The sequence below is a fragment of the Sebastes umbrosus genome, chromosome 18, assembly GCF_015220745.1.
Source record: "Sebastes umbrosus isolate fSebUmb1 chromosome 18, fSebUmb1.pri, whole genome shotgun sequence".
Classification (NCBI taxonomy): domain Eukaryota; kingdom Metazoa; phylum Chordata; class Actinopteri; order Perciformes; family Sebastidae; genus Sebastes; species Sebastes umbrosus.
The window spans coordinates 15,227,866-15,253,075 of record NC_051286.1 but is presented as its reverse complement, the minus strand read 5'-3'; the positions used below and the strand labels follow the sequence as shown (position 1 = coordinate 15,253,075).

General features: G+C 40.6%; 1 protein-coding gene across 1 annotated transcript in view; it reads right to left on the bottom strand.

Annotated features, from left to right (window-relative positions):
- Positions 1–24,686, bottom strand: part of LOC119477521 (deleted in malignant brain tumors 1 protein-like) — a 32,371-nt gene extending 7,685 nt beyond the window's left edge. The window contains exons 1-25 of the mRNA XM_037751626.1: positions 24,356–24,686; positions 24,121–24,198; positions 23,754–23,780; positions 23,311–23,625; positions 21,232–21,525; positions 20,789–21,103; positions 20,069–20,356; positions 19,405–19,719; positions 18,912–19,211; positions 17,720–18,028; positions 17,139–17,453; positions 16,243–16,551; positions 13,592–13,879; positions 12,933–13,247; positions 12,442–12,741; positions 11,250–11,558; positions 10,669–10,983; positions 9,773–10,081; positions 7,124–7,411; positions 6,464–6,778; positions 5,973–6,272; positions 4,781–5,089; positions 4,200–4,514; positions 3,304–3,612; positions 2,893–3,186 (exon numbers count right to left, since the gene is read on the bottom strand). Of these exons, the coding sequence (XP_037607554.1) occupies positions 2,893–3,186; positions 3,304–3,612; positions 4,200–4,514; positions 4,781–5,089; positions 5,973–6,272; positions 6,464–6,778; positions 7,124–7,411; positions 9,773–10,081; positions 10,669–10,983; positions 11,250–11,558; positions 12,442–12,741; positions 12,933–13,247; positions 13,592–13,879; positions 16,243–16,551; positions 17,139–17,453; positions 17,720–18,028; positions 18,912–19,211; positions 19,405–19,719; positions 20,069–20,356; positions 20,789–21,103; positions 21,232–21,525; positions 23,311–23,625; positions 23,754–23,780; positions 24,121–24,172 (6,805 nt within the window). The 5' untranslated portion in view covers positions 24,173–24,198; positions 24,356–24,686. The remainder of the gene's footprint in view (positions 1–2,892; positions 3,187–3,303; positions 3,613–4,199; positions 4,515–4,780; positions 5,090–5,972; positions 6,273–6,463; positions 6,779–7,123; positions 7,412–9,772; positions 10,082–10,668; positions 10,984–11,249; positions 11,559–12,441; positions 12,742–12,932; positions 13,248–13,591; positions 13,880–16,242; positions 16,552–17,138; positions 17,454–17,719; positions 18,029–18,911; positions 19,212–19,404; positions 19,720–20,068; positions 20,357–20,788; positions 21,104–21,231; positions 21,526–23,310; positions 23,626–23,753; positions 23,781–24,120; positions 24,199–24,355) is intronic.
- Between the last annotated feature and the right edge of the window lie 524 nt (positions 24,687–25,210).

Genomic DNA, 25,210 nt, shown 5'->3' with positions numbered 1-25,210 from the left:
ATATAGACAAATAAATAGATCAATAGATCATAAAGTGCAGCTTCATGGAAGTCAGCTATTGTTAATTTTATTATTTACACCAATGCTTTTCTTACTGCGACATGTCAACATGTCTTCTATGAAAAAGGCCTACAGATAGATGACATGTCTTCTCTGTGTCCATACTTTAGAATCCATGATGATTCTTAGTGCAGCTTCAATGCTATTTTTAAATTCCTCTTCTGTGTCTTTGTACTCTGTCCTGTTTGTATACTGATAAATATCTATGTGCAAGTATTTTGCATAAAACTAAAAGACGTCACTATCACATAAACCAGCGAGGATGTGCTCCAAATATGTAAGATTGTGTGGACGCAATGTGTTTTTTCAAAGTAATTGGTCCTCCAATATGAATTAGTAGCTATGTTGCTCTTCTAGGCTGCAGTTGTAATGATAAAGTAAAGTAATTGTTGTGAAATAAACCCCTTCAGTGCGATGCTTGTCAGGGTTTATTTTACAACAATGACCCGCTAGCTGTACATTATCCTTTGCTTAGAACTGCCCCCAACCCACCCATACCTGTCACCTTTAGACCAGTGGTTCCCAACCTGATAACCCTTCAAGGCGTCACAAGAAAAACCTGAAGGGTTGCAAAAGGATTAACAAGACAGGGGAAGGAAAAAAAAAATTGGGGAACAAAATTGTTTATTTTTTCTCTTTTGCCTTGCTTGTTGTAAAAGAAATAAATGAAACAATGATAGGAGGGAAAATCACTGTTTGACTGGACTGCTACCAGCTCAAAGACAACCTGTAATGAGGGTTCGTTACTATAAAGGGTCACGCAGCCACATGTACCAGTGTTCTCATCTACAGAACAGCAGCACAGCCAGAGGCTCTAGTGAAGCAGTGACCTCAGTCTTCAGTCAGTGTTCTCGTAATGACAGAACTGATGATACTCAGGTTTGGACAGCAGGTTAAGCACATATTGATGTCTGGGTAAATCATTACAGACACAGAGATTTGCATCACTCTCTGATGAGAAATGACATTACAACTCATCCGGGGCAAGAGGGCACTACGAGCGGCCTCACGGACAGAATGATCATTATCACAAGCAGCATAATAGTCTCACAAATTAAGTGGCAAGTTTAAAGAGGAACAGATTAAAAGTGATTCTTTTAATCTCAGTTGAGTTTCTTTTGATTAAAATAAAACAGCACAAAGGAGAAACAGGTGAACTTTACAGTTTCTATATTTGTTACTGTGGTGGAAATTTGACCGAATAAGGGAGACCAACAAAGAGAAATTTATCTTTGTATATTTATTTAGCTTTTGCGCAAAAGGACCGAAACCTCTAAAGTGACAGTCAGCGACTGCCGAGGAATCGATGCCGAGTGCATCCTCACCAGGGTTTTTATATGCATAACAACAAAGAACAAATAGTCAATGGTTACATTGGTTACATTTATTTGATTACATACTATAAATGAAGGCACACTTTCAAGCAGGGAATTTCCCTAAATGAAGGCACACTCTGTCTCAGACATGAAAGAGAAGAGTTAATGTGCAGGCTAGGCTATATTTCATCCTTTTATATCCATTTATACAGATCAGGCATTGTATAGAAAAGGACAGTTCATTTATAGTATCAGGGGTTCGAGTATAGTTCAGCAGAAAGGGAGCCAGTCATGCCTTCTACGAAACAGTATAACACAGAGAATCACACTTAATACAAAGGTTATACACCAAATGATAATTTTTCCCTCTAGTTACGTATTAGTACTCCCGCGTCTGCCTGTAGGGGCAGTACTGAGTGAGGAACAGCCTTGAAGAGCAAGCAACATTTCACTATATCTTTTCACCATAAGTAAAAGTAACTGACTAATAACATATATGAAATATTAAATGGATCATGTTTTGTGAAGGTGTTTTAAGTAATTGTAATAGAAAGTTGTAGCAGCATAAACATCAACTGAAACATCAAATGAAACCTTTTTCCCTTTTTTTCCTTCCCTTGTTTTTTTTGGTCTGTTTTATTATTTAATTAGTTTATTTTTTATTGAATTTGTGTTGTCGTTTGTTTATGTGTGCAGTGTCTTATCTACTGTAGGGGAAAGATAAAAAATTATAAAAAAAAAAAAATTGTATGAAGATGTTTAAATAACAGAGGAAAGGAAATGTGTTAATGAGATGTATTGACACAATGAAGTGGGCTATATACAGTCTATATATATATGTTTTAAAAAAAGAAAAACAAGCAACACTTCAGAAGTGGGTAAAAAAAGCTGAAATGCTGTTGCTCTATTTAGAGAGATGCAGGTGTTCAGAGTTTTTAATCATCAATAATTATTGGTCTTATCCAGTCACGATCACTGCACGGTGGCAGGGTTAAAAGATCATGTAGCAGAGTTAGTGATGGAGAAAGCTAGCTATATTAAGACAAACAAACTCTCAAGGGCTCTTTAGGTCTTACCGACTACAATGACTTGGACTGACTTGGAGGGAGCAGAAGAGAAGGACTTCGAGGAGATGTTTACGCCGTAGACACATGTATACACTCCTTGGATTTTAGAATCTACTGCAGAGAATTCAAAGTATGCCAGGTAGAACATAGAGTGGCCAAATGCTTCGATCGCTTCAGAGGTGTTCGTGTCAGTCCTCAGATAGAAGAAACCCCTGGGATATCTGGAATGAATAGAGCAAGTGACAGAGAAGCTGCTGCCTTGGTTGACCGATATTTTGTCAGGGCTGTAGATCACCATTGCATGGGGAGATGTCAGGGAGATGCTGGGCTTCTCCAGTTTCACTGCAGAATAGAAGACCAATTTTTACAAACTCATCATAAAACCTGGTTGCAATCTTGCAGCACAAACTTCCAACAATTGTGTTCAAGCAAAGTAGCCAATTATTGACCTTTGACAGAGAGCTCAGCAATATTTCCTTGAGGATAATAGATGACTTGATTGGGCAATTTCTTTTGATATTCACAGAAGTATGACCCCTTCTGGATGAAGTCCACTGAAGGGAAGGTAAAGGTTGCAGCTTCGTTCTCAGAGTATTTTTCCATTTTAAATGAGTCTTGGCTCCTTTTCAGGACGAATGTCCCACCCAAGTGGTCTGTGACGATAGTGCAAGTGATCTCAACTCTGTCACCCCAGTTCACCTCTGGAGCAGGACTCAAAGTGATTTGGGGCTTCTGTAGAGCACCTGTAACAGATAATACGTTGTAGTAAGTTTTGTCATAACAGCCAACGCTGCTTCATCCAACACCAGCTGGAAACTAATGACTTCATTCACAGATTCAAAATGAGCCAGACCTCTTACCTAAACAGATAGCGCCAGCATCTTCACCGTGCCCGCAGTTATTTTCTCCAAAACCGGGATGCCTGCAATTTGTGAGAGCAACCTCTTCGCCTGAACACATCACATCATCCAGCCATATTGGACCAGTGCCTCTACCAAAGTGGGCACTTGCTTGATTAGAAACTGCGTGACCGCAGCCAAGCTGTCTACATACCACATCGGCATTGCTCATTTCCCATTTGTCATCACACACAGTTCCCCACTGGCTTTTATAGAAGATCTCCACTCTACCGGAGCATCGACCAGAGCCTCCGACCAACCGAATCTGTGCTGCATATGAAAACATAAATTAAGTGAGTCCAAATACAAAGGACAGTCCTTGAGGCATGCATTTTCATATATTTCTAAGGGTGTATTTGAATTTCATATGCATGTATTAACACACATATATTTTCCTTTTAAAGCACAAAGTGAATATATTGTATTTTCAAAGTCACATCACACACATCACATCAGAAGCTAATTTCAACAGCAATGGTAAAATGTCGATTCACAAAAAAACAGTGATGTGAAATATGACTTGGATGTATGTCACTTTTGTAATGCAAGTGAAACATTAAAGCAATCGTTTGACATTTTTGGGAATATTCTAATCCGCTTTCGTGCTGAGCGTTAGTTACAATAAACGACCGATTAGATTAGTTTAGCATAAAGACTGGAAACAGGGAACCAGCTAGCCTGGCTCTGTCAGAAAGAAACAAAACCTGTCTAACAGCACCTCTAAAGCACATTATATTTGATTTATAATTCATTTAGGGTAGCTGTGTTTACTGTATGTGTAAACAGAATACAATTGTGAAACAAATGCTGATGATATTATATTATTTGTTTTGAACAGATCATTTAAAAGGCTTTACCTGCACAGAGAGCGCCAGCATCAAGCTCGTGCCCACAACTTGATCCTCTGAAACCTTTGACTGAGCATTGCCGAAGAGACGTCCCATTGTCAAAACATGAATTGCTTGCCTCCACTACCGATCCACTGCCTTGGCCAAAATGGGCGGCGCCGGGAGTGTTCAATGCATTTCCGCATTCCAGCTGCTCGCACACCACCTGAGCTTTACTCAGGTTCCAGTCTGTGTCACACACCGTTTGCCACACGTCGCCATGACGCACCTCTACTCTGCCAGCGCACTCATCCTTACCATTGGCCAACCGGACCTCCAAGCCTCCTGTGAAGTCAAGTAAACTAAAATGATTATACAGCATCAGACATTTCAAATTCAATTTGATGTAGTCAAAGACATGGCAGATAAATAATAATGAAAGAAAAACACTAGTGATGTACTTTCTTGTTCCCTACATTGCACACAATGCAATGTAGAGATTGAAAGAGGCAACACGTTTTGCAAAACTAAAGAATTAGGAGAGATACAACTGAACAACAACAAACAAGACTGTATTATCTTTTTGTCTTTTTTTGTATGCTTTTTCTTACCCGTGCAGACAACACCAGCAACTGAGGTGGTGTTGCAAGATCTGTCTCTAAACGGACTCTGCGGGCACTGACTCAGCGTTGACTCCAATCCATTGCATTCAATTTGATCGATCCAGGTCTGTCCCGAGCCATGGCCATATTCAGTCATGGTGGTAATCTTATGAGTCCTCCCGCAGTCCATCTGTTTGCACACCACATTCGCATCATTCACATCCCAGGATTCACCACACACATTCCCCCACTGGCCTTTGTCGAAGAACTCCACTCTTCCACTGCAACGACTGTGTCCATCGGTCAACTTCACATTGCCTGAAATTGACAGTTGTGATATGAATGTACAGCCCAACTTTGGAGTTTGTTTTTTATTTGTGTACGTTTTTGGTCAGAATTGTAATGACCTAAAAGAAGAAATTGTGGTTTTATTTATTTTCGTGCTGTGAAAGCGCTCCCAACATTAGTGTTAATTTCTGGTACCGACTGACAATGTCTACTTTAATTTGACTGGTGCCAGATATAATTTGTAATATTGATTAAATTACAACTGAAACACAAGCAGTTAATTGTGGGTCACAATAGCCAGAAAGGCATGCTGGCTTGCATAATGCAAAATATGATCGGATGTAGTAAGACATCCTGATATTTTTGGCATATTGTATTCCACATACTATGTATTGGGACGTACTAAATCTTTATCTTACATACTAAATAGTATAGTAGTATGGGTATTGGAACACACAGATGGAATCAGGCCGACAAAAGACGGCAAACCTGATATCATTTTAGTGGACGATACTGTAAAATTAGGGGAGGCCAGCAGAGAATACCGGCGACGTTAAATATTTTTATCTTTTTGCCGTCGTCCATGACAAAATTTATAACAGGATGTTACGTAGCTCCCTCACACAAGGAGAATGTTAAATTTGCAATATAATATTAAGAGAAAGCTGCATTTTATAGCTACATACATTAATAATTACATAAAATAAAAGACACAAAATAATTTGATTTAAAGGTCCAGTGTGTAGGATCAGGCGGTATCTAGCTGTGAGGTGAGGAGTTTGCAACCAACTGAAGCCTCTCCAGTGTGCCAAACGTGTTGGAGAGCTACGGTGGCCAACGCGAAAACACGAATGGCCCTCTCTAGAGCCATTTGGAGAGGGAATTCAAATTTCAATTCAGCTTCAAGTCTTACCTGAACATTCAACAGATGCCTCTTCAATGCGATCTTGGGCGGTCCTGACATAGTCTCTAAGTGTGCACTGTGCGAGAGAGCTCTCTCTACCGCTACAAGTGATCTTATAACCTCTCGGATGTCCGCCTTGACCATATGATCCCGTGAACTTGACGGGATCTCCACAATTCATCTCTCTGCACACCACTGTTGCTTCATTCATTCCCCAATTAACATTATATGCTGGTGACCATTGGCCACCATGGCGGAACTCCACTCTGCCTGAACACTGGTTAGTCCCATTGATCAGTGTAATGTCAGCTGGAAAGCAAGGGGGAGAGAATCAGTCTTAGTTGGTGTTCGGACAAAGAAATATCTGGTTGATTCAAATTTTATGTCATTCTGATTGATATAGTCATAGAAATAACTCATTAAGTGTGACAGATAAATGTAAGCATTAAAAACACTGTGTAAAATAAAGTTTAACAACAGAGTAATAACCGAGATGATACCTGAGCACACCACACCAGCATCTTCACCGTGACCACAACTGTTTTCTCCGAGGGTGGGATGTCGACAGTGCAAAAGGGACGTCTCATTCCCGACACAGCCTACATCATCCAGCCAGATGTCTCCTTGGCCTTCGCCAAAGAAGGCCCTGGATTTGGCTGTCTGGGCTGTCCCACAGTCCATGGCTCTGCACACCACCTGAGCATCTCTGATGTCCCACTCATCATCACACACTGTTCCCCACTGGCCGTCATGCTGAACCTCAACTCTACCAGAGCATCGGTCAGTGCCATTGGCAAGCCTTAGCGGTGGCTCACCTGAGGAGAGGTTCATCAATGTTAATCCAAGGCAAACTACACAAGCTACTCACCAGCTAAAGTCAAATTACAAAACATTGGGCTTTATCTGTCGAATGCACTCAGTTTAGTGGTTATTAAGGTAGTTACTTAGTTGCCACCATCAGACCAAAATATGCATTCATAATTCATTCATATTCACATTCATTATTTTATAAATTATCATTATTTTAAATCATATTTTAGTTCCAATTCTACCTACTGCTGCTTTAATACACATAAGCCAACCTTGTTTTTAATAATCATGTGTCCTTTTCTATCCTAGTTGTGCTACAGTACAGTATATCCCAGTCTTTTGTGTCTTACCTGCACATGAAAGAGAAACACCTTCACATGCCCCTGCGTGTAATTCAAGTGTGCATTGGGAGATGGAGCTCACATTGCCAGAGCATCTACTTGTATACCCTCTCAGTCCGCTGTCACCAAAGTTGAAGGTTTCTTGGTTTTTTTTGGGAGTTCCACAACTGAGTTCCTTACACACCACCGCAGCCTCTGCAACGCCCCAGTTGTTACAAATTTTCCCCCATCGGCCGTCGTGAAAGACCTCCACTCTGCCAGAGCAGCTGTCAGTCCCATTGAACAATCTGACTGAATCTGGAAAGCAGTTTAGAAGAGGTATTGTATTTAAAATGTGCAAGAGAAAATAATATTAATATTTCAGTGATGACATTTTGTTCACATGATAGGATTTGTGGTAAGCAGGACAGATTGCACTGCTTCTGAATATGTGGTATTGCAACAAAGAACAACCAAAAACAGAGGAACTGCAAAGGATGATTGCGACAGGCTACAGGAAGATTTTTCTAGTGAAATTGGGAAGTAATGTTCAAGAAAACTCCTCAGAAAATATCAGCAGGGGTTTGAGTGCCGATACAGTAGGTATATCAACAGCAGACATGCATGCGAAAACCAATCAATACTTTCCAGAAATGGCTATACATCACCATTGCATACAAATGCACATTTATGTGGGCTTCTCCAGTTTCACTGCAGAATAGAAGACCAATTTTTACAAACTCATCATAAAACCTGGTTGCAATCTTGCAGCACAAACTTCCAACAATTGTGTTCAAGCAAAGTAGCCAATTATTGACCTTTGACAGAGAGCTCAGCAATATTTCCTTGAGGATAATAGATGACTTGATTGGGCAATTTCTTTTGATATTCACAGAAGTATGACCCCTTCTGGATGAAGTCCACTGAAGGGAAGGTAAAGGTTGCTGCTTCGTTCTCAGAGTATTTTTCCATTTTATATGAGTCTTGGCTCCTTTTCAGGACGAATGTCCCACCCAAGTGTTCTGTGCCGATAGTGCAAGTAATCTCAACTCTGTCACCCCAGTTCACCTCTGGAGCAGGACTCAAAGTGATTTGGGGCTTCTGTAGAGCACCTGTAACAGATAATACTGTAGGGACCTGCCATTTCTGGTGGCAGACACAGTGAACTGCCTCAGGATCCTGGAGGTATGCTACCATTGGCCGTGGACCAAGCTCACTCTCTATTGGCCGCTGTAGCAATTCACACCTAGGTGTGAAATTCACACAGAACAAAACCAGAGGAATTTCTTTGTTCCTTCTCTTTCTACTCTTTCCTACTCATCTTCTCATCTCTCCTGACATGCGAGAGGTGAGCTTCTGCGCTCTTCCTGCTCTTCATCTCCTCACCTCCTGACCGGCTTGAGGTGAGCGGCTCTCAAGTCGAGAACTTGCAAAGCAGTTCTGCTTCTGATCTATGGTCTGTTAGGAAACAGACCTAGCAACACAAGGAACCAAAAAACGCAGAAGACGCGAGCGCCTGCCTTCTCACAGTTAGCACCAAGCTAACCAATCTGCACAGCAAAGACGACATCTTTGATTTGGAACCACAACTTCAACACATGGAATCACAAACCCTGTTCTTCCATGGTAACGTACTGGGCTTACCTTAGCATTAGCAATCGCACATGGCTGAGCAAGACTGTTCAACTTTGATTTCTAGAACGTACTGGTATTGATTTGGTTTGATGTTATTCATTGAGTTTGACTGTGTTGATTTATCTGTATTTGATATCTGGGTAGGTGGCTTCGCCACATCTGATGTGTTTAGTTTATGCTTCACATAGACAAGGTCTTGCATGCAAACTAACCATCTTTCCTAACCCACTGCATATCTAACACACATTAAGATCACATACATAAACTGTGAATTAGTTAAACATAAACATACAGCTTCATATAATCTTAACCCACATCACCCGCCCCCACCCTCTCTGTCCTTCTTGAGCACATGTGCTCAGAAGAACAAAGAGGTCACGTGATGACATGCTGGCGGCCATCTTTGATTCCGCCATCTTTGTAGTTTTACAGTGCTCGCCATTTTGTTTGTAGGCCATACAGACATTTTGAGACAAGAACCCATCTTGTTTCCCCCCCCTCTCTCTCTCTCTCACACACACACACACACACACTGCGTTTGGTTTGTTTAGTTTAGTTATTTAGTTAGATTAATATTGTGTTTTGAACCTTTATTATCTTGTAAATAAATGTTTGTGGAATATACATGCTGGTCTCTTTAATGTTGCACAAGAGTGAATAATGCCAACCTCTGCTATGTCAAGAACTCCGATATCCTTCAACCTTTACTATCTATTTTGGTTATAGTTATTAATTTAATTATTAATCAACATTCCAAATTGATAGTTTAGCATATATAATGAGACTATATTAACGTTTTGGTCATTGGTCCCTGATTCCAGGGTGGTGCCCCATTTATTATTGATGTTTATTGATAATCTTTATTAATATTAATAATTCTATTATTATTTATTAATTAATTTGCTAATAACCAAAACCTATAACAGTAGAATCCCTACAATACGTTGTAGTAAGTTTTGTCATAACAGCCAACGCTGCTTCATCCAACACCAGCTGGGAACTAATGACTTCATTCACAGATTCAAAATGAGCCAGACCTCTTACCTAAACAGATAGCGCCAGCATCTTCACCGTGCCCGCAGTTATTTTCTCCAAAACCGGGATGCCTGCAATGTGTGAGAGCAACCTCTTCGCCTGAGCACTCCACATTATCCAGCCATATTGGACCAGTGCCTCTACCAAAGTGGGCACTTGCTTGATTAGAAACTGCGTGACCGCAGCCAAGCTGTCTACATACCACCTTAGCATTGCTCATTTCCCATTCGTCATCACACACAGTTCCCCACTGGCTTTTATAGAAGATCTCCACTCTACCGGAGCATCGACCAGAGCCTCCGACCAACCGAATCTGTGCTGCATATGAAAACAGAAGTTAAGTGAGTCCAAATGCAAAGGACAGTCCTTGAGGCATGCATTTTCATATATTTCTAAGGGTGTTTTTGAATTTCATATGCATGTATTAATACACATACATTTTCCTTTTAAAGCACAAAGTGAATACATTGTATTTTCAAAGTCACATCACACACATCACATCAGAAGCTAATTTCAACAGCAATGGTAAAATGTTGATTCACAAAAAAACAGTGATGTGAAATATAACTTGAATATATGTCACTTTTGTAATGCAAGTGAAACATTAAAGCAATCGTTTGACATTTTTGGGAATATTCTAATCCGCTTTCGTGCTGAGCGTTAGTTACAATAAACGGCCAATTAGCTTAGCTTAGCATAAAGACTGGAAACAGGGAACCAGCTAGCCTGGCTCTGTCAGAAAGAAACAAAACCTGTCTAACAGCACCTCTAAAGCACATTATATCTGATTTATAATTCATTTAGGGTAGCTGTGTTAACTGTATGTGTAAACAGAATACAATTGTGAAACAAATGCTGATGATATTATATTATTTGTTTTGAACAGATCATTTAAAAGGCTTTACCTGCACAGAGAGCGCCAGCATCAAGCTCGTGCCCACAACTTGATCCTCTGAAACCTTTGACTGAGCATTGCCGAAGAGACGTCCCATTGTCAAAACATGAATTGCTAGCCTCCACTACCGATCCACTGCCTTGGCCAAAATGGGCGGCGCCGGGAGTGTTCAATGCATTTCCGCATTCCAGCTGCTCGCACACCACCTGAGCTTTACTCAGGTTCCAGTCTGTGTCACACACCGTTTGCCACACGTCGCCATGACGCACCTCTACTCTGCCAGCGCACTCATCCTTACCATTGGCCAACCGGACCTCCAAGCCTCCTGTGAAGTCAAGTAAACTAAAATGATTATACAGCATCAGACATTTCAAATTCAATTTGATGTAGTCAAAGACATGGCAGATAAATAATAATGAAAGAAAAACACTAGTGATGTACTTTCTTGTTCCCTACATTGCACACAATGCAATGTAGAGATTGAAAGAGGCAACACGTTTTGCAAAACTAAAGAATTAGGAGAGATACAACTGAACAACAACAAACAAGACTGTATTATCTTTTTGTCTTTTTTTGTATGCTTTTTCTTACCCGTGCAGACAACACCAGCAACTGAGGTGGTGTTGCAAGATCTGTCTCTAAACGGACTCTGCGGGCACTGACTCAGTGTTGACTCCAATCCATTGCATTCAATTTGATCGATCCAGGTCTGTCCCGAGCCATGGCCATATTCAGTCATGGTGGTAATCTTATGAGTCCTCCCGCAGTCCATCTGTTTGCACACCACATTCGCATCATTCACATCCCAGGATTCACCACACACATTCCCCCACTGGCCTTTGTCGAAGAACTCCACTCTTCCACTGCAACGACTGTGTCCATCGGTCAACTTCACATTGCCTGAAAATGACAGTTGTGATATGAATGTACAGCCCAACTTTGGAGTTTGTTTTTTATTTGTGTACGTTTTTGGTCAGAATTGTAATGACCTAAAAGAAGAAATTGTGGTTTTATTTATTTTCGTGCTGTGAAAGCGCTCCCAACATTAGTGTTAATTTCTGGTACCGACTGACAATGTCTACTTTAATTTGACTGGTGCCAGATATAATTTGTAATATTGATTAAATTACAACTGAAACACAAGCAGTTAATTGTGGGTCACAATAGCCAGAAAGGCATGCTGGCTTGCATAATGCAAAATATGATCGGATGTAGTAAGACATCCTGGTATTTTTGGCATATTGTATTCCACATACTATGTATTGGGACGTACTAAATCTTTATCTTACATACTAAATAGTATAGTAGTATGGGTATTGGAACACACAGATGGAATCAGGCCGACAAAAGACGGCAAACCTGATATCATTTTAGTGGACGATACTGTAAAATTAGGGGAGGCCAGCAGAGAATACCGGCGACGTTAAATATTTTTATCTTTTTGCCGTCGTCAATGACAAAATTTATAACAGGATGTTACGTAGCTCCCTCACACAAGGAGAATGTTAAATTTGCAATATAATATTAAGAGAAAGCTGCATTTTATAGCTACATACATTAATAATTACATAAAATAAAAGACACAAAATAATTTGATTTAAAGGTCCAGTGTGTAGGATCAGGCGGTATCTAGCTGTGAGGTGAGGAGTTTGCAACCAACTGAAGCCTCTCCAGTGTGCCAAGCGTGTTGGAGAGCTACGGTGGCCAACGCGAAAACACGAATGGCCCTCTCTAGAGCCATTTGGAGAGGGAATTCAAATTTCAATTCAGCTTCAAGTCTTACCTGAACATTCAACAGATGCCTCTTCAATGCGATCTTGGGCGGTCCTGACATAGTCTCTAAGTGTGCACTGTGCGAGAGAGCTCTCTCTACCGCTACAAGTGATCTTATAACCTCTCGGATGTCCGCCTTGACCATATGATCCCGTGAACTTGACGGGATCTCCACAATTCATCTCTCTGCACACCACTGTTGCTTCATTCATTCCCCAATTAACATTATATGCTGGTGACCATTGGCCACCATGGCGGAACTCCACTCTGCCTGAACACTGGTTAGTCCCATTGATCAGTGTAATGTCAGCTGGAAAGCAAGGGGGAGAGAATCAGTCTTAGTTGGTGTTCGGACAAAGAAATATCTGGTTGATTCAAATTTTATGTCATTCTGATTGATATAGTCATAGAAATAACTCATTAAGTGTGACAGATAAATGTAAGCATTAAAAACACTGTGTAAAATAAAGTTTAACAACAGAGTAATAACCGAGATGATACCTGAGCACACCACACCAGCATCTTCACCGTGACCACAGTTGTTTTCTCCGAGGGTGGGATGTCGACAGTGCAAAAGGGACGTCTCATTCCCGACACAGCCTACATCATCCAGCCAGATGTCTCCTTGGCCTTCGCCAAAGAAGGCCCTGGATTTGGCTGTCTGGGCTGTCCCACAGTCCATGGCTCTGCACACCACCTGAGCATCTCTGATGTCCCACTCATCATCACACACTGTTCCCCACTGGCCGTCATGCTGAACCTCAACTCTACCAGAGCATCGGTCAGTGCCATTGGCAAGCCTTAGCGGTGGCTCACCTGAGGAGAGGTTCATCAATGTTAATCCAAGGCAAACTACACAAGCTACTCACCAGCTAAAGTCAAATTACAAAACATTGGGCTTTATCTGTCGAATGCACTCAGTTTAGTGGTTATTAAGGTAGTTACTTAGTTGCCACCATCAGACCAAAATATGCATTCATAATTCATTCATATTCACATTCATTATTTTATAAATTATCATTATTTTAAATCATATTTAGTTCCAATTCTACCTACTGCTGCTTTAATACACATAAGCCAACCTTGTTTTTAATAATCATGTGTCCTTTTCTATCCTAGTTGTGCTACAGTACAGTATATCCCAGTCTTTTGTGTCTTACCTGCACATGAAAGAGAAACACCTTCACATGCCCCTGCGTGTAATTCAAGTGTGCATTGGGAGATGGAGCTCACATTGCCAGAGCATCTACTTGTATACCCTCTCAGTCCGCTGTCACCAAAGTTGAAGGTTTCTTGGTTTTTTTTGGGAGTTCCACAACTGAGTTCCTTACACACCACCGCAGCCTCTGCAACGCCCCAGTTGTTACAAATTTTCCCCCATCGGCCGTCGTGAAAGACCTCCACTCTGCCAGAGCAGCTGTCAGTCCCATTGAACAATCTGACTGAATCTGGAAAGCAGTTTAGAAGAGGTATTGTATTTAAAATGTGCAAGAGAAAATAATATTAATATTTCAGTGATGACATTTTGTTCACATGATAGGATTTGTGGTAAGCAGGACAGATTGCACTGCTTCTGAATATGTGGTATTGCAACAAAGAACAACCAAAAACAGAGGAACTGCAAAGGATGATTGCGACAGGCTACAGGAAGATTTTTCTAGTGAAATTGGGAAGTAATGTTCAAGAAAACTCCTCAGAAAATATCAGCAGGGGTTTGAGTGCCGATACAGTAGGTATATCAACAGCAGACATGCATGCGAAAACCAATCAATACTTTCCAGAAATGGCTATACATCACCATTGCATACAAATGCACATTTATGTGGGCTTCTCCAGTTTCACTGCAGAATAGAAGACCAATTTTTACAAACTCATCATAAAACCTGGTTGCAATCTTGCAGCACAAACTTCCAACAATTGTGTTCAAGCAAAGTAGCCAATTATTGACCTTTGACAGAGAGCTCAGCAATATTTCCTTGAGGATAATAGATGACTTGATTGGGCAATTTCTTTTGATATTCACAGAAGTATGACCCCTTCTGGATGAAGTCCACTGAAGGGAAGGTAAAGGTTGCTGCTTCGTTCTCAGAGTATTTTTCCATTTTATATGAGTCTTGGCTCCTTTTCAGGACGAATGTCCCACCCAAGTGTTCTGTGCCGATAGTGCAAGTAATCTCAACTCTGTCACCCCAGTTCACCTCTGGAGCAGGACTCAAAGTGATTTGGGGCTTCTGTAGAGCACCTGTAACAGATAATACTGCAGGGACCTGCCATTTCTGGTGGCAGACACAGTGAACTGCCTCAGGATCCTGGAGGTATGCTACCATTGGCCGTGGACCAAGCTCACTCTCTATTGGCCGCTGTAGCAATTCACACCTAGGTGTGAAATTCACACAGAACAAAACCAGAGGAATTTCTTTGTTCCTTCTCTTTCTACTCTTTCCTACTCATCTTCTCATCTCTCCTGACATGCGAGAGGTGAGCTTCTGCGCTCTTCCTGCTCTTCATCTCCTCACCTCCTGACCGGCTTGAGGTGAGCGGCTCTCAAGTCGAGAACTTGCAAAGCAGTTCTGCTTCTGATCTATGGTCTGTTAGGAAACAGACCTAGCAACACAAGGAACCAAAAAACGCAGAAGACGCGAGCGCCTGCCTTCTCACAGTTAGCACCAAGCTAACCAATCTGCACAGCAAAGACGACATCTTTGATTTGGAACCACAACTTCAACACATGGAATCACAAACCCTGTTCTTCCATGGTAACGTACTGGGCTTACCTTAGCATTAGCAATCGCACATGGCTGAGCAAGACTGTTCAACTTTGATTTCTAGAACGTACTGGTATTGATTTGGTTTGATGTTATTCATTGAGTTTGACTGTGTTGATTTATCTGTATTTGATATCTGGGTAGGTGGCTTCGCCACATCTGATGTGTTTAGTTTATGCTTCACATAGACAAGGTCTTGCATGCAAACTAACCATCTTTCCTAACCCACTGCATATCTAACACACATTAAGATCACATACATAAACTGTGAATTAGTTAAACATAAACATACAGCTTCATATAATCTTAACCCACATCACCCGCCCCCACCCTCTCTGTCCTTCTTGAGCACATGTGCTCAGAAGAACAAAGAGGTCACGTGATGACATGCTGGCGGCCATCTTTGATTCCGCCATCTTTGTAGTTTTACAGTGCTCGCCATTTTGTTTGTAGGCCATACAGACATTTTGAGACAAGAACCCATCTTGTTTCCCCCCCCTCTCTCTCTCTCTCACACACACACACACACACACACTGCGTTTGGTTTGTTTAGTTTAGTTATTTAGTTAGATTAATATTGTGTTTTGAACCTTTATTATCTTGTAAATAAATGTTTGTGGAATATACATGCTGGTCTCTTTAATGTTGCACAAGAGTGAATAATGCCAACCTCTGCTATGTCAAGAACTCCGATATCCTTCAACCTTTACTATCTATTTTGGTTATAGTTATTAATTTAATTATTAATCAACGTTCCAAATTGATAGTTTAGCATATATAATGAGACTATATTAACGTTTTGGTCATTGGTCCCTGATTCCAGGGTGGTGCCCCATTTATTATTGATGTTTATTGATAATCTTTATTAATATTAATAATTCTATTATTATTTATTAATTAATTTGCTAATAACCAAAACCTATAACAGTAGAATCCCTACAATACGTTGTAGTAAGTTTTGTCATAACAGCCAACGCTGCTTCATCCAACACCAGCTGGGAACTAATGACTTCATTCACAGATTCAAAATGAGCCAGACCTCTTACCTAAACAGATAGCGCCAGCATCTTCACCGTGCCCGCAGTTATTTTCTCCAAAACCGGGATGCCTGCAATGTGTGAGAGCAACCTCTTCGCCTGAGCACTCCACATTATCCAGCCATATTGGACCAGTGCCTCTACCAAAGTGGGCACTTGCTTGATTAGAAACTGCGTGACCGCAGCCAAGCTGTCTACATACCACCTTAGCATTGCTCATTTCCCATTCGTCATCACACACAGTTCCCCACTGGCTTTTATAGAAGATCTCCACTCTACCGGAGCATCGACCAGAGCCTCCGACCAACCGAATCTGTGCTGCATATGAAAACAGAAGTTAAGTGAGTCCAAATGCAAAGGACAGTCCTTGAGGCATGCATTTTCATATATTTCTAAGGGTGTTTTTGAATTTCATATGCATGTATTAATACACATACATTTTCCTTTTAAAGCACAAAGTGAATACATTGTATTTTCAAAGTCACATCACACACATCACATCAGAAGCTAATTTCAACAGCAATGGTAAAATGTTGATTCACAAAAAAACAGTGATGTGAAATATAACTTGGATATATGTCACTTTTGTAATGCAAGTGAAACATTAAAGCAATCGTTTGACATTTTTGGGAATATTCTAATCCGCTTTCGTGCTGAGCGTTAGTTACAATAAACGGCCAATTAGCTTAGCTTAGCATAAAGACTGGAAACAGGGAACCAGCTAGCCTGGCTCTGTCAGAAAGAAACAAAACCTGTCTAACAGCACCTCTAAAGCACATTATATCTGATTTATAATTCATTTAGGGTAGCTGTGTTAGCTGTATGTGTAAACAGAATACAATTGTGAAACAAATGCTGATGATATTATATTATTTGTTTTGAACAGATCATTTAAAAGGCTTTACCTGCACAGAGAGCGCCAGCATCAAGCTCGTGCCCACAACTTGATCCTCTGAAACCTTTGACTGAGCATTGCCGAAGAGACGTCCCATTGTCAAAACATGAATTGCTAGCCTCCACTACCGATCCACTGCCTTGGCCAAAATGGGCGGCGCCGGGAGTGTTCAATGCATTTCCGCATTCCAGCTGCTCGCACACCACCTGAGCTTTACTCAGGTTCCAGTCTGTGTCACACACCGTTTGCCACACGTCGCCATGACGCACCTCTACTCTGCCAGCGCACTCATCCTTACCATTGGCCAACCGGACCTCCAAGCCTCCTGTGAAGTCAAGTAAATTAAAATGATTATACAGCATCAGACATTTCAAATTCAATTTGATGTAGTCAAACACATGGCAGATAAATAATAATGAAAGAAAAACACTAGTGATGTACTTTATTGTTCCCTACATTGCACACAATGCAATGTAGAGATTGAAAGAGGCAACACGTTTTGCAAAACTAAAGAATTAGGAGAGATACAACTGATCAACAACAAACAAGACTGTATTATCTCTTTGTCTTTTTTTGTATGCTTTTTCTTACCCGTGCAGACAACACCAGCAACTGAGGTGGTGTTGCAAGATCTGTTTCTAAACGGACTCTGCGGGCACTGACTCAGCGTTGACTCCAATCCATTGCATTCAATTTGATCGATCCAGGTCTGTCCCGAGCCATGGCCATATTCAGTCATGGTGGTAATCTTATGAGTCCTCCCGCAGTCCATCTGTCTGCACACCACATTCGCATCATTCACATCCCAGGATTCACCACACACATTCCCCCACTGGCCTTTGTCGAAGAACTCCACTCTTCCACTGCAACGACTGTGTCCATCGGTCAACTTCACATTGCCTGAAAATGACAGTTGTGATATGAATGTACAGCCCAACTTTGGAGTTTGTTTTTTATTTGTGTATGTTTTTGGTCAGAATTGTAATGACCTAAAAGAGGAAATTGTGGTTTTATTTATTTTCGTGCTGTGAAAGCGCTCCCAACATTAGTGTTAATTTTTGGTACCGACTGACAATGTCTACTTTAATTTGACTGGTTTCAGATATAATTTGTAATATTGATTAAATTACAACTGAAACACAAGTAGTTAATTGTGGGTCACAATAGCCAGAAAGGCATGCTGGCTTGCATACTGCAAAATATGACCGGATGTAGTAAGACATCCTGGTATTTTGGCATATTGTATTCCACATACTATGTATTGGGACGTACTAAATCTTTTTCTTACATACTAAATAGTATGGTAGTATGGGTATTGGAACACACAGATGGAATCAGGCCGACAAAAGACAGCAAACCGGATATAATTTTAGTGGACGAGACTGTAAAATTAGGGGAGGCCAGCAGAGAATACCGGCAACGTTAAAATATTTTTATCTTTTTGCCGTCGTCAATGACAAAATTTATAACAGGATGTTACGTAGCTCCCTCACACAAGGAGAATGTTAAATTTGCAATATAATATTAAGAGAAAACTGCATTTTATAGCTACATACATTAATAATTACATAAAATAAAAGACACAAAATAATTTGATTGAAAGGTCCAGTGTGTAAGATCAGGCGGTATCTAGCTGTGAGGTGAGGAGTTTGCAACCAACTGAAGCCTCTCCAGTGTGCCAAGCGTGTTGGAGAGCTACGGTGGCCAACGCGAAAACACGAATGGCCCTCTCTAGAGCCATTTGGAGAGGGAATTCAAATTTCAATTCAGCTTCAAGTCTTACCTGAACATTCAACAGATGCCTCTTCAATGCGATCTTGGGCGGTCCTGACATAGTCTCTAAGTGTGCACTGTGCGAGAGAGCTCTCTCTACCGCTACAAGTGATCTTATAACCTCTCGGATGTCCGCCTTGACCATATGATCCCGTGAACTTGACGGGATCTCCACAATTCATCTCTTTGCACACCACTGTTGCTTCATTCATTCCCCAATTAACATTATATGCTGGTGACCATTGGCCACCATGGTGGAACTCCACTCTGCCTGAACACTGGTTAGTCCCATTGATCAGTCTAATATCAGCTGGAAAGCAAGGGGGAGAGAATCAGTCTTAGTTGGTGTTTGGACAAAGAAATATCTGGTTGATTCAAATTTTATGTCATATTCTGATTGATATAGTCATAGAAATAACTCATTAAGTGTGACAGATAAATGTAAGCATTAAAAACACTGTGTAAAATAAAGTTTAACAACAGAGTAATAACCGAGATGATACCTGAGCACACCACACCAGCATCTTCACCGTGACCACAGTTGTTTTCTCCGAGGGTGGGATGTCGACAGTGCAAAAGGGACGTCTCATTCCCGACACAGCCTACATCATCTAGCCAGATGTCTCCTTGGCCTTCGCCAAAGAAGGCCCTGGATTTGGCTGTCTGGGCTGTCCCACAGTCCATGGCTCTGCACACCACCTGAGCATCTCTGATGTCCCACTCATCATCACACACTGTTCCCCACTGGCCGTCATGCTGAACCTCCACTCTACCAGAGCATCGGTCAGTGCCATTGGCAAGCCTTAGCAGTGGCTCACCTGAGGAGAGGATCATTCATGTTAATCCAAGACAAACTACACAAGCTACTCACAAGCTAAAGTCAAATTACAAAACATTAGGCTTTATCTGGACTGTTGAATGCACTCAGCTTAGTGGTTATTAAGGTAGTTACTTAGTTGCCACCATCAGACCAAAATATGCATTCATAATTCATTCATATTCATAATCATTATTTTATAAATTATCATTTTTTTAAATCATATTTAGTTCCAATTCTACCTACTGCTGCTTTAATACACATAAGCCGACCTTGTTTTTAATAATCATGTTTCCTTTTCTATCCTAGTTGTGCTACAGTACAGTATATCCCAGTCTTTTGTGTCTTACCTCCACATGAAAGAGAAACACCTTCACATGCCCCTGCGTGTAATTCAAGTGTGCATTGAGAGATGGAGCTCACATTGCCAGAGCATCTACTTGTATACCCTCTCAGTCCGGTGTCACCAAAGTTGAAGGTTTCTTGGTTTTTTTTGGGAGTTCCACAACTGAGTTCCTTACACACCACCGCAGCCTCTGCATTGCCCCAGTTGTTACAAATTTTTCCCCATCGGCCGTCGTGAAAGACCTCCACTCTGCCAGAGCAGCTGTCAGTCCCATTGAACAATCTGACTGAATCTGGAAAGCAGTTTAGAAGAGGTATTGTATTTAAAATGTGCAAGAGAAAATAATATTAATATTTCAGTGATGACATTTTGTTCACATGATAGGATTTGTGGTAAGCAGGACAGATTGCGCTGCTTCTGAATATGTGGTATTGCAACGAAGAACAACCAAAAACAGAGGAACTGCAAAGGATGATTGCGACAGGCTACAGGAGGATTTTTCTAGTGAAATTGGGAAGTAATGTTCAAGAAAACTCCTCAGAAAATATCAGCAGGGGTTTGAGTGCCGATACAGTAGGTATATCAACAGCAGACATGCATGCGAAAACCAATCAATACTTTCCAGAAATGGCTATACATCACCATTGCATACAAATGCACATTTATGAATCCCTCTTGGATTTCCAATTGTACTTTGAGAAAGAAACAGTACAGCATGTGTTACCTGAGCATATAACACTAGCATCTTCATTGTGGTCACAGTCGTGTTGTCCAAAACCTCTGTGCGGGCAGTCACCGAGGGTCTTCTCATGACCAGTACACTCAACGTCGTCCAACCAAACCTGATCCCGACCTCTGCCGAAGTAGGACTTGTACTTGACCGAGAGAGCATTCCCACAGTCCATCTCTCGACATACAACAGCTGCTTCCGGCATCCCCCATCTGTCATCACAGATCGTTCCCCACTGTCCATCGTGGTAGAGTTCCACTCGACCAGAGCACCGATGAGTCCCGTTCACCAGCCGAATTGGTTTACTGTCTGTCAGTTTAGGTGAAAAAGGAAAAAAAAAAGTCAAGTTAATTCAGAAACCATCCAGAACAGCAGATATGACCATGTAAAGTTCAACACAAAATTACTAATGTAGTCTGAACACATAGGTGACTTACTTGTACAGAGAATAGTAGCACCTACACAGCTTTCGTTGCTATCCTGAAGTGTGCACTGTGAGATGGAGCTCTCATTTCCAACACAGTTGGGTTTGATGCCACCCACGTTACGTGCCTCTCCAAAATGTAGCACTTCAGTCTGAATGGTAGGATTGCCGCAGTTGATCTCTCGGCACACCACTTCAGCATCTGCCATGGCCCAGTCACTGCTGCACACTTGTTTCCAGTTGCCATCATGGTAGACTTCCACTCGGCCACTACATCGATTGCTTCCGTCGACCACCCTCACATGTTCTGCAAATGATAGATAGGTAGATAGGAATTTAAATAAAATCATCTTGTGATTGTGTAAGAACTTTGAAAATAATAAATGTCTAGGCCTAAGCCTTTTTTATGTTAAACAAATGTTTGACATTTGGAGAATTAAATTTTTGCTTACGGGTGGAATTAGGTGACAACATTGATACAATTCTCATGTCTGTCCATTAAATATGAAGCCAGGAGACAGTTAGCTTAGCTTGGCTAGCCGGGCTCAGTCCAACGTTATAACAAAATCTGCCAGGAAACCAGCAGAAAAAAAGGAAGTAACTGCTCCCAACCAAGAAAATAGACAAAGAGCGTATATTGCCAAGAAGTGAAAATCAATTGTTTGTTCCATTGCAATATCAGCGTCCAGCAGTAGAGCTACGCTTCCGCCATTTTGGACTGACAGTGACTACCGGACGCCAATAAAACGTCCGCCTAAAAAGTGTCCGCCTAAAAAGTGTCGTACTAAAGTAAAACTAAATTATTCCTATTTTATTGTCATATTCTACTGAAATGGTCTGTGCTGAACAATAAAATATACTGTAAACTGTTGAATAGCACAAATAGCTCTCCATACGGCTAAAGCCATGCAACTAAACTTGTGCAATTTCCACCCCAGGTTCAGAAATATATTTTAAGGGGACACTCAACCATTTCTACACATCAAGTATTGTTTACTTGTCATGAGGAGTACCTTATTAAGAGGAGTTGCATTATGGGAAATGTAGGATCCAGCATTTTTGGAACTTGATCTATACCTGGGACTAAAAGTCAGGATATCTCTGCCTCTGCGCCTTTGATTTTGACCATTCTTTTTTTAATCTGACCTCCAACTTTATGGAAGTACAACACTAAATTGTTGGATCACTCCTTTAAATATTTAAATCTTTTAAAATACCACTTAACACTATCATAGCAAAGCATAAGCACTCAGGTTGCTTTGTTTTGAATGGAGATGTAGAGCGAAGGTGACATGAAGTGGAAGCGTGTGAGTGCATGATGACTTTTCACCAAACATACTGACATGATATATAAAAAAAAAATTAAGTCAGCTGGTGACTGTGAAGTTTGGTTTATCTCCCTTCTCTACCTCCTGCCATTTGAACTTTTGAACCTTTGCAGCAACTGGTCATGTGCTGACCTTGTGGTTGTGCTGCTGCTGCAACAGCTTTAACCGCCACAGGTATAAATCATCTTAAAGTAGGGAACAAATTGTGAAATTACAATGCAATCACAGGTTTTTTTGATGCAATAATATGATCAGTTGCTCAGATAAATGCTGCGTTAGCTGCTTTTCTCCACAGCTGTATTTCCCAATTTATTGAGGAAGGGCCTTGTAATGCAGACCTAACTCTGTTTTAGGTTAATGACGAATAGATATTTAAAGCAGAATTTCAACATTTTGGAAATAAGCTTATTCACTACTGGCACTTACCACTCTCATATTTACTCGATAAACAAAAGCTACAGCCAGCAGCCAATTATCTTAGCTTAGCAGAAACACTGGAAACAGATGGATACAGCTAGAGTGGCTCTGTCTGAAGGTGACAAAATCCAACTACCAGCACCTCTAAAGCTCACCAATTAACACTGTAGCCTTATATATACTGAGTGTGCTATCAATCTTCTCAACTCTTTGCGAGCAAACAAATAAGCATGTTTGTTTAAGCGTCTAATTGAGTGGTATCCTACTGATAATTCAACTTTGAATAAAACACAAGTGGGTCCAGTAAAGCAAACATAACTGATAAAAGTGAATGAACTCAGTCTTACCTGAACAGATAACCCCAGCGTCTTCAGTGTGGCCACAGTTATTGTTCCCAAACTGTTTCTGAGGGCACTTGAGGACAGAAGACTCACTACCAGTACACTGCACATCATCCAGCCAGATCATGTTCTTCCCCTCCCCAAAAAAGGCAGCTTTTTTGGCCTCAAGAACTGTCCCGCAGTTTAACTCTCGACACACCACCTCAGCGTTGGTAATGGTCCAGAAATCATCACACACCGTTCCCCAACTGTCTTGGTTGTAGACCTCCAGTCTACCAGAGCAACGCGAAGAGGTGCCAGCCAGCCTAATTTTGTCACATTCTAGAAAAGAAAAATGAAGGCACCATGAAATCAATAGCAAAAAGTCATTTTTTACTAGATCGAGGTTTAAAATCTAAATATCTGATTAATATGCATGTGTTTTCAGGTATGAAACATAACTTACTGACCTGTAAGCAGCAGTAGACTCAGTAGACCTACAGCAGAAACATATAGTAAAATGTTCAGTCTAAAACAATAATGTCCAATAAATACACAGCAGTCAGTGATGTAATTTATCAAATTTATTATGTATCAGGATAAGTCCCTTGCAATGTAGGCTACCATGAAGTTACAAAAATACAAACTTTCTTAATTGTCCAACATGAACTTTGTCAAATTGATCAAAGAAATAACATTTGATAACAAAACAAAAAAAAATTCTTTGAATACCAACTATGAGACTTTCACTTCTCTTTATCTTTCTCATGGTTTTCAAAGCATGCAACCAAACTATTAACTGTATTCACATGATAAGAAAGATAGTCAGAAACTCACCTATTGACAAATACAAAACAAAATGTAGTTTCTCAGCAGAATTGAAGATCATGTTGTGTCTTCAAAGTAGATCAAATGCTGTCAAGGTACAGTAAAAAAAAAAGTATTGTTAAAAAGGGTGTTACTTTACTATCTCGTCTGTCTTCGGCAGAACATGAGAAGCTAGTTGATTTTTGGAAGCCATCCAGTTTTTTTCTGACCAAAATCTGCAAAGGAGATTAAGTAACCCTCTTACCTTTTAAATCCAACAAGGGCAACTATTTAAATGAACTCACAATTCAAAATAAAAAGCTGATTACATCAGCCAAAGCATAAACGCCCCATGTACTGATCCAGTAATTGTCATGAATAAAAAGGGCTGCCTGGACTTGGACTGCAAACTGGACGCATGTTGACATTTTGATCAATCATTAAAGACAGGGGATGACATTTGAGGAGGAGATGTCATTTTGTTTTACACAATATCTACATTACTATTTGAAAAAGACATTACATTTAACAGGAAAACACACCCACATGTAACATAATGCTGGTATTAATGACAGTAACGCTGATTTATGGACACAACAAATGATCAACTGCAGAAAAATAACAGGGGAATGTAGATCAAAAGGAGAGTTGTCATGAACGAATGTCAAGAGGTGACCACCGACTCCCAATGTCCCCTCCCAACTCGGGTTATCATTCACAGCGGCCCTTTTATGTTAAATTTGTACAAAGCACAGACATTTCCCCCCTTTCTTTCCATTTCAATGACGAACTGACTTCAATAAAATTGCCACTTTGCTGTTTATTTGCTGCATACGCAACATATCGTAAGATCATTAAGAAAGCCTCCATAGACTACATGAGTACTAATATGCCACTTCGTGAAATTAAATAAAAATGGCACTATATTGTGAATAGTTCAAGATCTTACACTGTTTCAGGAACTTTTACATACTTTTGTGTTCAATTTTGTACCTTCAATTTGAAAAAGAAAAATATGAATGCAAAACCACATTCAGTTCCATTATAAATACAAGCTTTGCTTTGCTGTGGCATTCTTATTTCAATTGTAATCCTGGCATTAATTATGCATTTTCAAACA